This window comes from Urocampus carinirostris, chromosome 19 (assembly GCF_059441175.1).
Source record: "Urocampus carinirostris isolate Australia breed hairy pipefish chromosome 19, RoL_Ucar_1.0, whole genome shotgun sequence".
Taxonomy (NCBI): Eukaryota; Metazoa; Chordata; class Actinopteri; order Syngnathiformes; family Syngnathidae; genus Urocampus; species Urocampus carinirostris.
The window spans coordinates 13,174,648-13,187,409 of NC_142367.1; the positions used below are offsets into that span (position 1 = coordinate 13,174,648).

The 12,762-nt window shown below is 40.2% G+C and overlaps 1 protein-coding gene across 2 annotated transcripts in view; it reads left to right on the top strand.

Moving 5' to 3' along the window:
- trrap (transformation/transcription domain-associated protein) overlaps window positions 1–12,762 on the top strand; it is a 103,756-nt gene that overhangs the window by 48,220 nt on the left and 42,774 nt on the right. For both annotated transcript variants that reach the window (XM_088323149.1, XM_088323148.1), the window contains 12 exons: window positions 405–618; window positions 713–841; window positions 2,487–2,636; window positions 3,245–3,444; window positions 3,515–3,636; window positions 6,341–6,554; window positions 6,658–6,837; window positions 7,885–8,031; window positions 8,094–8,213; window positions 11,254–11,541; window positions 11,616–11,753; window positions 11,828–11,940. In XM_088323149.1, coding sequence (XP_088179275.1) covers window positions 405–618; window positions 713–841; window positions 2,487–2,636; window positions 3,245–3,444; window positions 3,515–3,636; window positions 6,341–6,554; window positions 6,658–6,837; window positions 7,885–8,031; window positions 8,094–8,213; window positions 11,254–11,541; window positions 11,616–11,753; window positions 11,828–11,940 — 2,015 coding nt within the window. The remainder of the gene's footprint in view (window positions 1–404; window positions 619–712; window positions 842–2,486; window positions 2,637–3,244; window positions 3,445–3,514; window positions 3,637–6,340; window positions 6,555–6,657; window positions 6,838–7,884; window positions 8,032–8,093; window positions 8,214–11,253; window positions 11,542–11,615; window positions 11,754–11,827; window positions 11,941–12,762) is intronic.

The following is a 12,762-nucleotide window of genomic DNA, read 5'->3' on the forward strand; positions in this document are numbered from 1 at the left end:
CTGTTTGACTATATCAACAGAGTGCATATTAATAATGGCATGTCCGGGTTGGCTATTTCACAGATTTTCTCTTTTATCACCAATGGGTTCTGATAGCCAGTCGCAGCAATAAATGAGGGATTATATATATTTTTTTACTGTTTTTGTGTGCTTGTTTATGTGGCTATGGGGAAGAAACACTCGGCCCGTTAGTCTGTGAGAGAAGTCCTTATAATGTTATGTTCTACAGACCTAGCAGAGAGATGCCCATGACTTTTTGGGCTGTGTTGATCACTCTAAGTGTCACCTGTTTGCTGCTGTGCCATGTGGCAAAGTTTGAAAAGTTTAAGGGGGTTGAATGCCTTCGCAAATCACTATCTCTATTCAACTGATTGAAGATATAAATGCTTGGACTGTCCTCTCAGGAGCAGCCAGCTCAAGCCAACATCTCCAACATCTGCACTGGACTGGAGATTCTCTGTTTCCTGCTGACTGTTCTTCAATCCCCCGCCATCCTGGCCCACTTTAAACCCCTCCAGAGAGGCATCGCCGCCTGCATGACCTGTGGCAACACTAAAGTCCTGCGTGCTGTTCACTCTCTCCTCTCTCGCCTCATGAGCATCTTTCCCACCGAACCCAGTAAGCTGCCTACGCTTTGAGTCCGAAATTCTAGCAGAGATGCTTCAGACGTGAAGGTGAAAGTGAACCGCTGTTGCGCGATATCTCATTCCAGGCACATCCAACGTGGCATCAAAGTATGAGGAGCTGGAGTGTTTGTATGCCGCCGTTGGCAAGGTCATCTACGAAGGACTTACAAACTATGAAAAAGCCACGAGTAACACCAACCCCACGCAGCTCTTTGGTAAGACATAGTCCGAGTGAGATCATGTATTTATACATGCAAAAGATAAAATTATCGTCTTTGCCGGTAAAATGTTCAGAATGTTGCTACTGGCAAAACTCCTCAGGAACTCACACATATTTATTATATTGCATGAATATATTGTTTTTTACATTTATCTTATTACATTTTAATTTGAACCTCTTCTTTGCATGAGAAGAACAAATTCTCCAATCTTGTACTTATGTATGATGACAATAAAGACCATTAATTCATTCATTCACTCATTCATTCCAAACTCCATCTACTATCGTTTTCCTGGAATAACAAGTTGGACTGTAATGAACCTCTGGCAAATTATTTTGCTCATGTTTTATTGTTTTTGTAGAAAAAGAATAATATAATAATAATAATAACACACATAATAATATGTGTGTGTATGTATATATATATATATATATATATATATATATATATACACACACACACACACAATACACTGCATATGATAATCGTGAGTCCTGTGATTCATGCACCGTCCAATTTTTTCCCCACTGTTTCCATCTCTAGCCACTCTTGTTAACCACTTGGCTGCAGGCTATGGCTCGCTGATTGTTATGGTTAGCTACTCTGTGTGAATCTTGCCTTGTTCTTCAGTGGGCACTGAGTTATGTGATTCAGACATTGTCCACTCCTTTTCACTGTTTCTTTCTGCAGCCACTCATGTTAGATACATGGGTTCTGGATATTGCTAGCCACTACTGTTATCGTTGGCAGGACCTTATCCTTCAGTGTCAACCGCCTTTCACAGCTGGTCATGCATTTGAGTAGCTGCTGCTGCTAGCTGCCAAATTAGCCACTTGCACCACTTCTGACCAACTCCAGCTATTCACTTTTTTCAGCCGCTCCGAGTGTATCCAGCTCGCTTTGTATGTTGTTGGTCCTAACGTTGATTTACACCAGCCTTACTTTCCTGCTTTAGCTCCGTTCTCGACTACAACAACCCTTAGTGGCAAATGATGACACGCTGCCACTTGAAATGCCTAAAATTATCGTTTATGTTGGGTAACTTGGTTCTTTTTATGTATGGTATAAGTTCTCTTATATTACCCCTTAATAAGATCATAAATAACAAGAAAATATATATTAAATTCAAATGAGCAACATGATCTTCCTTTGAAACGAGAAACTAAAAGTCTTCCTACATTTCATCCATAAATGTTTGCAGCCTGTGGTTACTTCCCCAAATGGACATCGTTTTTCACCTTATGAATGTCAGCGAAATTTAGATTTAAAATCTAAGTATATATAATCAATAGCACTTACATTCTCATTTTGTTTCTCCCAGCTTTCTGAGTACTGAGGCCCAAAAGCTTTGAGCTATGTGTCCAATTTCCCAGGACTAGCAGTTGTGGTCAATAAAAAGCCTTTGGTCTCTTTATGTCATAGGGGTGGTGGTAATGCATCCTTTTGGCCAAGAAAGCTGACATTCTAACATTTGCTCCAGGGAGCAGTAGTAATGGAGGGGGGCGAGGGGTGGCTTTTTTTGGCGGTAGTACAGAGAGAGGGGGCTTGACACGCTCACTTTTGTCACATTTCAGCATTCTTCTGTTACAATAAAATCCAGCACAGCATACAAATGATTGCACATTCCTCTCTCTTCCAGGAACACTGATGATTCTCAAATCGGCCTGCAGTTACAATGCAAGTTACATCGATCGGCTCATCTCGGTGTTTATGCGCTCCCTGCAGAAGATGGTGCGCGAACACCTGAGCCCTCAGCAGGCCAACCCGGCGGTTACTGAGACCAGCACTGGTAAATAATGTCACCAGAATCAGTTATAAAAGTCCACCTTTATTGACAAATAAAGTGACTCAACAAATTCTGCTAAATAGAATTTTTTTCGCAATATATTGCTTTGAACCTGGCTTTTAAGACCTACAAATGCCAATAGTGGAAATAAGTGAATAAGTAAATCTTAGCATTTGAAAAATAATAATGAAAGGAATAAATGAAAATGTAGTTCTGTAATGTAATTGAAAACAAATAAAGATAATAAGAAAATATGCATATATTCATACCAGAAAAATACATTAAAACGTTTCAAAACAAATGTAAAGGATGTTAGGCATTTAAACGTGGGGAGTTTTTATTTATGGATTAAGTAAATAAATGTGAGAATGCAACATATAAAAATTGTAGTTATGAATATTTAATAAAAATTAGAAATAATGAACAAATACACATACATAAATGAATACAAGAAAAATGAATAGAAACCAAAGGTTAAAATAAATAAAATGCCCAAAAAAATATATGCAATACTAGATTTTTTTTTCAACAGCCAAGCTCTAAAAATCTTAACGGATGTGACTACAGCCTTTCAAGCCTCGCCTCAGACTTGTCCTCTAAACGTCTTACAGTCACAAGCGAGCTGGTGATGCTGAGCCTGGATCTGGTGAAGACTCGACTCTCTGTAATGAGCATGGAGATGAGGAAGAATTTCATTCAGGTCATTCTCACCTCATTGATCGAAAAGTCTCCCGATCCCAAAATCCTCCGCGCCGTCGTCAAGATCGTGGAAGAGTGGGTGAAAAACAATTCGCCGATGGCTGCCAATCAGGTGAGTAATATCTTATATCGCCATGTACAAATAATAAAATGTTACTAAGTGATGCACCTATTCCAACTAGATGCCCAACATCCGTGAGAAGTCAATCTTGTTGGTAAAGATGATGACTTACATCGAGAAGCGTTTCCCTGATGAACTCGAGTTAAACGCCCAGTTCCTGGATCTCGTTAATTACGTCTACAGGTAATTGATGCTATCCGTCATACCGCCGAGAAGCTCGGCTGCCCTTGCATCCATTTTGACATAGAGGATGAAGGTCGGGCATGGTCATGGTGGAAGAAAATGACACAGGATATGCATGTCAAATGTGCAAATATAGTGCAGTAGACCCCTGCGATAGGATGTTTTCACTTTATGGTGTGAAATAAGAGATTTCTTCAGCCCCCCCGTTACAGCATTTTCCCTACTAAACGATATCGACAACAAAACCTTTCCCGTGGGTCTACTGTACAAGCACTGAAGATAGTTGTGATAAGGATGTTTCTCAGTGTCTTTTACAAAACAGTCTAAGCCTTTTCCGTTGACTGCAATTGATCCAGATTCCACTTTGGCCTTGACTTTTGTACATTACCCTTTTTAATCAAGCAAATGAATCCTGTAACTCTGCAATCCCATCTGCAGGGTCGGGAGATTTAAAACGAGGAGTAGAGCTGTGATTGACAGCCGGTAATGATATTGGAATAATAAAACACCTGCGACAAAACAATGAATGATCAAGAGAGTGCTGCCAATGGAAAGCATGTCCAGATGTTCTAGCTTTGTCCTTTTTTGTTCCTTTTATCAGGATTTATTATTTATTTTGCGCTTTCTTTTATTGTTATGTGAATCATGCACAAGGGAGCCATTTATACCAGTAAAAATGGTCGTTTATTTTCAAAATCACTTTTGAAAGAGCCATACAACACATTTAAAGACAAAATTTAGCAAAGCCCCCAAACAAGCTCTCAGACGAAACCATTTCCAGCGCATTTTATTTCACTGTGTGACGAAATTGATGAAATAATAGTGCAAGAGCCTGTGTCCTACAACAAATATACCACTTTATACTCGTCTCCCTCCCGCAATTAAGATTGTTAAGACTCATTTTGACCTTCATTTTTTTCCATTAAAAATGATTTCAGAACAAGTTGCAAGCAGAGTTCTTTTGTAAAAATGTCACAAAATACTGCAGACGAAAAGCTCACAGAGGTGTTTCCATTCAGCTCAGTGAGGGCGTGTAAGAGAGAGGATAGCGGTGCTGTGTGTGCAAAGATCCAGCCACCTCTACTCGTCACCCATTCAGAGTGTTCTGTGTGCCTGGCTGGCGTTTTTGAGTGTTTACAGTTTGTTTTGTGGGTTTTATCATTAAGTGTCTCAACAGTGAAGATACATAATTTAACCTCTTAACGTTCCGACGTGTCTGTACGTTGCACAAGTCACTGAAATGTCATGCTTTATGCTTGTTTATGAATATTGAAAAGTTTTTCTTTTTTTCTTGGCAGTGGGGAGGAAAACGAGATTATGTACGATTGTTATGCTGTTTGATTTTGTTTATTGATAATAATGTGCAAAAATGGGTAAAATACAATGTTTTGTTTTTCAGATAGTAATTATATTTGACAAGGTACCAAGTAAGGCTTCAAGTTATTGTCTCACCTAAGATGCCCATGCTACACTCATCTGCAGGCATTTAATACAAAATATTTTGGGCAAGAATAAAAACCTTTTTCTGTGTGTTCTAACCCAGATTACTTAACATTAGTAGCACTTGCAGTGATGATTTCAGTTTGGAGCAAGACTTCAGTGCCACCTTTCAAAAGAGTCCTAAACCGTCCATATTCTCCAAACAGTTCAAAAACAGCATTCAATATACTTTAGGTACATCTTGGATTGAGATTTCAGGCGAATTTCATGTTAAGGGGTTAATAAGTTTCCTTATAAACCAGGGTTCCCGTGGATCCTTAAATAGTCTTAAAAGTCATTGAATTAATTACTCTAAGAGTAAGGCCATAATTGACATTAACATGTCTTGAATCCAATTTTTGAAAGTCTTAAAAATGTGAACACATTAATAAGATTTATATTTATTTGAACTAAAAAGATTTAGTAACATTTATCTATTATCTTTTTTAATTAATTAACCAATTTACTTTTGTGACAACATCGCGTGACCACAATAACATAACTATCAAAACGTCTGTGTGGTTTCAGTCGCGCCTTTCATAGGCTCATGTCTGAGGTTTACCCACAAACGGAGAACTTTACTTTGGACCATGGGAAAGTCTAGAATTAATGAGCAGGCAGCATTTTATCTCCGAGCCATATGTACTCATGAAAAGAGCCATATCTGGCTCGCAAGCCATAGGTCCTCGACCCCTGTCGTAGCCCTTTTTGCTAATCAGGAATAAAAACTAGCTCTCTGCTTCAAAAGAGATTGGTGACCCCTGCTACTCAAAGTGTCACTGGGCTGCATGTATTTTTTGGACAAAAAATGAATGCCGTTTCTACCCTGTTGCAGATTTCTGATTTTAAAATGAAAGCCACATCAGAATACTTTGTTTAAAGACTGATAACATAAGCATAAACATAAGTCGCATCGGGGTATAAGTCTCAATTCTTCGGCTTGTAAAACCAAGGAGACATTTACTTTAGAATAGTAGAAAATTATGCTAGTTTTCAGAGTGCTCAAAGCACACACAGAACCCAAATTAGAATTTTTCAGCAATTTCACCTCAGAATTTGAATAATAAAACAACTCAGCTTCACAAAGGTTGGTGACCCTTGCTTTAGGTCATAGATTCTATTTTTTTTTTACCCATAAGTAAGCTAGAATCCCAGTCAGAAACGCTAGCCACGTTACCATTATTGTTTTTCTGTCTTTTAATTAAACATCGACTCAATTTTTCAGGGACGAAACTCTATCAGGAAGTGACATCACGTCAAAGTTGGAGCCGGCGTTTCTCTCCGGTCTCCGCTGCACTCAGCCACTCATCCGGGCAAAGTTTTTCGAGGTGTTCGACGCCTCCATGAAGCGGCGAGTCTACGAGCGCCTCCTCTACATCTGCTGTTCTCAGAACTGGGAGGCTATGGGCAGCCACTTTTGGATCAAGCAGTGCATCGAGGTGAGCCGTGTTTCCGAGGAGGCGTTCGAGTCGGCAATTAGAAGGCCTTGAATCCAAATTGGTCTTTAGCGTGGGGTACACCTACCACTTGTTTGCTTGTTAGCTACTTCTGGCGGTGTGCGAGCGCAACACCGTCATCGGCACCAGCTGCCAGGGATCAATGCTTCCATCTATCACCAACGTCATCAACCTGGCCGACAGCCACGACCGTGCGGCATTCGCCATGGCAACGCATGTGAAGCAGGAGCCCCGTGAGAGGGAGGCGAGTGAGACTAAAGAGGAGGTGAGACCCACACATGTCTGCTACTCACTGTCTCTCATCAATTACAACAGACCCCCGAGATCTGACGGTAATCAGTTCTGAGGTGGGGATCACAAAGTGAAATTGCTGTATAGCATGGGATAGAAACCTATCGTAATGTGTAGCTAATAACTACGGAACTCGAGTTACCCCAGATAAAAACAGAATAGTAAATTGTAAGTACTACTATTGTGTAATATGTGTCTCTGATTGAATAACATTATAAATAAGTATACAATGAAAGGAAACATTCCTATTTACTTAATGTGTGACGTGATGAGCTGGTGAAGTCGAGTGGTCGGTGAATCAGAGAGGGGGAGGAGACGGTGACGCCGGGTGAAAAATGAAACTGCATTTTTAAAATTCCTCCTGCGTGTATTGGTATTGCTTGATACTCACAAGCTCCGTTTCCTTGGTTATCATGTTTTGCTTCTCCCTTAGAATCACTGCAAGTCTTTGGACCCTATAGCAAAATAAATAATAAAAAATACATTATTGTATTACTGACGCGCGAAGTATGAGATTCTCAAAGTATTCTGATCCGAAGAGAGAAGCATTGTAGGAGGTAGTTCGGCCAACAGCACACAATTCTTTTGTATGACGTTAACCAATAACAGACAGGCATCTTAGAGATTAATTTCTACATACCCACGAACACCACAAGGTTTGAATTGTACGTGTCTTTGGACATTCAAAACAATTTGTTGTCTAAGGCCGCTAAGACTAGGATTTGGGTGAGGTTGGGCCATATGGGGTTTTGGTCCTTTTTTTTCTTCTTCATATCTAATTTCTTTTATTTCTTTTTACTCTTTTCAAAAGTAAAAATTGCCATAAGGAGGGGCCTTAAACACATCTTATTTCGCACCATAAAGTGAAAATGTCATGAAGTGGGGTAGTGCTTCCTTATGGGCTACGGTACCACTTTATCCTATTAGGCATGCAACTTACTTTTGCATTGTTTTTTTTTTTTTTTACATGTTCTCGTAAATTAGCGAAAGGCAAATGGTGTTTCTCATTCTATTCCGGCAGGATGTGGAGATTGACATCGAATTAGCACCAGGTGACCAAACGGCCATCCCCAAGACTAAAGACCAGGCCGAGAGAGATGCCGGCAACCAACTGCACATGCTGACAAACCGCCATGACAAGTTCCTGGACTCTCTTCGAGAAGTCAAGGTAGCGAGTCGCCAGAGGATCCGTTCCGCTGAAACGTTTCTGATAACAAAAGTCTTTTCCAGACCGGGGCGCTGCTGAATGCTATGGTCCAGCTGTGTCACATTGCCACTCCTTTGGCAGAGAGATCCTGGGTGCAGCTCTTTCCCCGTTTGTGGAAAATTCTTTCTGACAGGCAGCAGCATGTGAGTATTTAACGTGAGCTCAGCAATGGGACTTGGAAGACATTAGTAGGCAGGAGACAGGGCAGAGAATTCTGTGAGAGGAGTTCCAATGTGAAGAAAATATTGACAAGATATCACCACTTTAAATCTTTGCGTTGTCAATATTACCATCTCACACAAAATTAAGATGTGAACAATACAGAGTTAATATTTTTTTTAGTATATATAGATAACTAGACACCGTAATATTTGGCCATTGCAAAGTAAGCCTAACAGTCATTAAGCCCAAAACGTCTCGCAGAGGACATAAATGTCACATATGACCTTAGTCTGGGCTATCAACACTCTACTGACAAGGTTGCATTTATTTATGAAAAATATGAAAGTAAGATGTTAAGAAAGAAAAGTTATAAATAGTGAAAGCTACAGTGTGTATATAGCGTATATGGTGCTATATATAGTGAATTATAGGGTAAGTTAAGGCGATTTTTTTAAATTTGTATTTCATTCTATACCGGACGAGAGATCGACAGACGGGTCGGTGCAGCGTCTGCCATCATTCGGACCCTGTATCGGTCCGTCGTGGTGAAGAGGGAGCCGAGCCGAAAGGCAAAGCTCTCGGTCTACCGGTCGAGCTACGTTTCTACCCTCCCCTATGGTCATGAACTGTGGGTTATGCCCGAAAGAACACGATCCCAGATACAAGTGGCCGAAATGGGTTTCTTCCTCAGGGTGGCTAGGCTCTCCCTTAGAAATAAGGTGAGAACTTCAGTCATCCGGTAGGGACTCTATGTAGAGCCACTGCTCCTCCGCATTGAGAGGAGCCAGTTGAGGTGGCTCGGGCATCTGATAAGGATGCTTCCTGGGCGCCTCCCTCGTGAGGTGTTCTGCGCATGTCTCACCGGCGGGAGGCGACCCAGGATACGCTGGAGAGACTATGTCTCTAGGCTGGGCTGGGAACGCCTCGGGATCCCGCCGGTTGAGCTGACGGAAGTGGCTGGGGATGGGGACGCCTGGGCTTCCTTGTTAAGGCTGCTGCCCCCGCGAGTCGACGACAAATAAGCAGAAGACAATGGATGGATGGATTCTATTCCGGTACTTGGATTACTCTTAAATTTAGGGTGATTTAACTGTAAGATCTTACCAAGGCATTGATGACCTAATATCATTGTCAATGTAATTCTAATGGTGAGTTAAGTCGTTTTTCAACTGTATTGTGTTAAGCATGCATAGATTACTGTAAACACTGGGTAATGGACACTACAAGATTTGGCCAAGTCATTGATGACCTTTTATTATTGGCAAATTATGAAATAAGAAAATGTCTTGCAAAGGGACTCAAACACACCACATGGTCACACAAATATGACCTTGGTCGGGGCCATCTCAACTCTTGTGACACTACTTAACAAGAGAAGATTCATTTATGCGAAATATGGAAATGAGATGCTGAGGAAGGAAAGCTTTAATGAGCTGAACTAATATCCAAATGAATATGGAGAATTTGGAGAGGGGTTGAAAGGCCTTGATTTGAAGTGATTGAGCTCTTCAGTATCGGAGCGATTCAGTCGTTTGAATCCTAATGCTTTTTCCTTTCGTCTTCCAAGTCACGGGTGTGTCATGTGTTTATCCCGCGTTGGCTTCCCATCACGCCGGATGCAAGTGCCTCTTTATCTCAGGAAGGAATTTGCTGATCAATTGGTCTTCGTTATTACTTGCTTAATTAAAGTGACCATCCAGGCATTAAATATGCAATGCCAGGCACTGCAAATTAAAGTCGGCGGCAGTGCGTCATTTATCTGTGTTGATGTGCTGTCTGGGCAACTCATTTTCTTGCTGCGGGTGTGAGGGTTCTTGCCCTGAACATGGATATTGCATTTCCTCAAAATGACATTTTCACAAAACAAAAAACAAGACCATGCGGACCAGAAGTAGTTCTTTTTCAATGTCCTATTGCTAGTGAGCATGGGTACCAATAGCAGCAAGATGGCGGACAACTATGTTAGTCCCCACTAGGTGAGGCCCATGTTAAGTCAAATAAATTTAAATTTCTTGACTGATATGATACTCAAATGTATTTTGTCTTATTGTTAATATTGATACCGTTTTATCAAATGGAGGCGCTAAAGAATACGCACCTAACCTTTAAGTTTGATCCTTCAAGTAAAATGGTCGATGTTCAACAGAGGTTCATGTTATATTAACTAAATAAAAATGTCTCCACATGTGATTTTTCGAAAAAAACTTCACATGTACGTTTTCGTAGTCAGTGGTTAGCTCTTTTGCCTAAACGCGAAAGGTCCCGTTCCCAGACCGGGTGAAAACATATGTTGGCTGGAGAGGGCGTCACCAGGCTGTACTTGCTCAAGACACACCACAGGAAATGATGCCCCTATGAACTGTGTGGTTGAGGGATCCAACCCAACCAACCTTATGATAGTTCATGTATTTTTGCTTTTATTTCAATGCATGTTTTTTTTCCTGTGATTTTTATTTTTTCTTTACTCTCAGAGGCGCTAATTAATACACACCGTCTCTTTAAGTTTCATACTGCAAGTTAAAATGGTCAATAATTAAAGGGCGAGTAAATTGTGAAAGACTAATGAATACTAAAAATTTGAACTGTTTTCATCAATGCTTTAGAATATTTTGACGATAAATGATGCATTCCTTATTACAATGAATATTTTTTTTTGTTTATTAATGGTTAATGCTATTATTGCATACCGACTAAAACATTTTACAAATACTAAATAGTCACCCTTTCAAAGCTCAGAGCTACTTTTTTTAGCAATCAGCGCAAAGGGCTAACAGTTTGGTATGTATTTCTAAAAATAGAGTTGATATGTTATTATGTTATAACCAGGGTGTAATTATGAGAAGTAGGGTTCAAATAGGCAGAGTCAAACAATGAGCGATCATGCCAGTTCGAAATCAAATTACCTAGAAAATCACAATTGGGAGGGGTGACTGCTGGGCACTAAAATATCCTACATAGTCAATATTCAGCTCTTTCTATTTTTGTAACACACCACTGAAGTAAACCTGCTTTCCACCTCAGGCATTATCCGGAGAAATGAGCCCTTTCCTGTGCAGCGGCAGCCACCAAGCCCAGAGAGATTGTCAACCCAGTGCCCTCAACTGCTTCGTGGAGGCCATGTCCCAGTGCGTGCCCCCCATCCCTATCCGCCCTTGCGTGCTCAAGTACCTGGGCAAGACGCACAACCTTTGGCTTCGCTCCACTCTCATGCTGGAGCAGCAGGCCTTCGAAAAGGGTCTCAGCCTACACGGCAAACCCAAGCAAAGCGCCGAGCTCTATGAGCAAGAGAGCATCACGCCGCCTCAACAGGTGAGGTGTTAAGGATTCTCTCCTTGTTATAGAGCTTGAGTGCCTGAACTTTTTTTCAAACAATATTTTTATAGGAGATTTTAGACTCTCTGGCCGAGCTGTACTCCCTGCTTCAAGAAGAGGATATGTGGGCGGGTCTGTGGCAGAAGAGATGCAAGTTCCCTGAAACTGCCACGGGCATTGCTTACGAGCAGCATGGCTTCTTTGAACAGGTGAGAAAAGGAAGCATGTTTTTAAACAACACTTTGCGCATCTTCTCTGAAGTTTTACTTAAATATGTCTTCAGGCCCAGGAAAGCTACGAGAAAGCGATGGAAAAGGCTAGAAAAGAGCATGACAGGAGCAATGTGTCCCCAGCCATTTTCCCAGAGTACCAGCTATGGGAAGACCACTGGATACGGTAAAAAATAAGTTTAAATCATGGAATATTTACATAGGTGCAGTCAATATATATCAGGAATGCATTTTTAACTTAAATGATAATAGGTAATAACTAAGCCTGCACAATTCCTGTTTTTCCTCTCAATACCACCATCCAATATAATCCTGCTTCTGGAGACCAATACTGCTAACCGATGGCTATTACATGTTTTTTTAAATTGCATTCTATATTTAGAAAAAATAAACAAACACACACTAAATTATTATTATGTCTTTATTTCAAATAACAATTACATCATACAGCTCAGGTAAATGTGTCTCCATAAAGAGGAGAGACTAGGGCTCAATAAATCGATCAATGTGAAAATACCTCACCTCTTAACATTGTACACGTGGTCCAATACTGAAATGCACGCATGCCTTGGCCAATATATCAGTCGTTCTTATCAAGTGGCATTATCTTAGCGACTACTTTTGTAGAAAATTAAAATATATTCCAATGTGGGAAATTATTGCTTAGAATCTGTCTAACAAGTGACGTCTAATCAAGTGACATTTTTGAATTTTTGTATTTGGGCAATAGCTGTGTCTTCATATTTGGCCATTATTATGATTGAGTCAATATTCTATTAGATAAATCACTAGATAAATGCATATATATATATATATATATATATATATATATATATATATATATATATATATATATATATATATATATATGTACGTACGTTGTAAAAAGATGAAAAGAAATACTGTTCACCCACCTCATTTAGATGGATTCGTGAAATTAGTTTGACACAGTCTCATCGTCCTTTCAGATACAAATGATTTTTCCCTG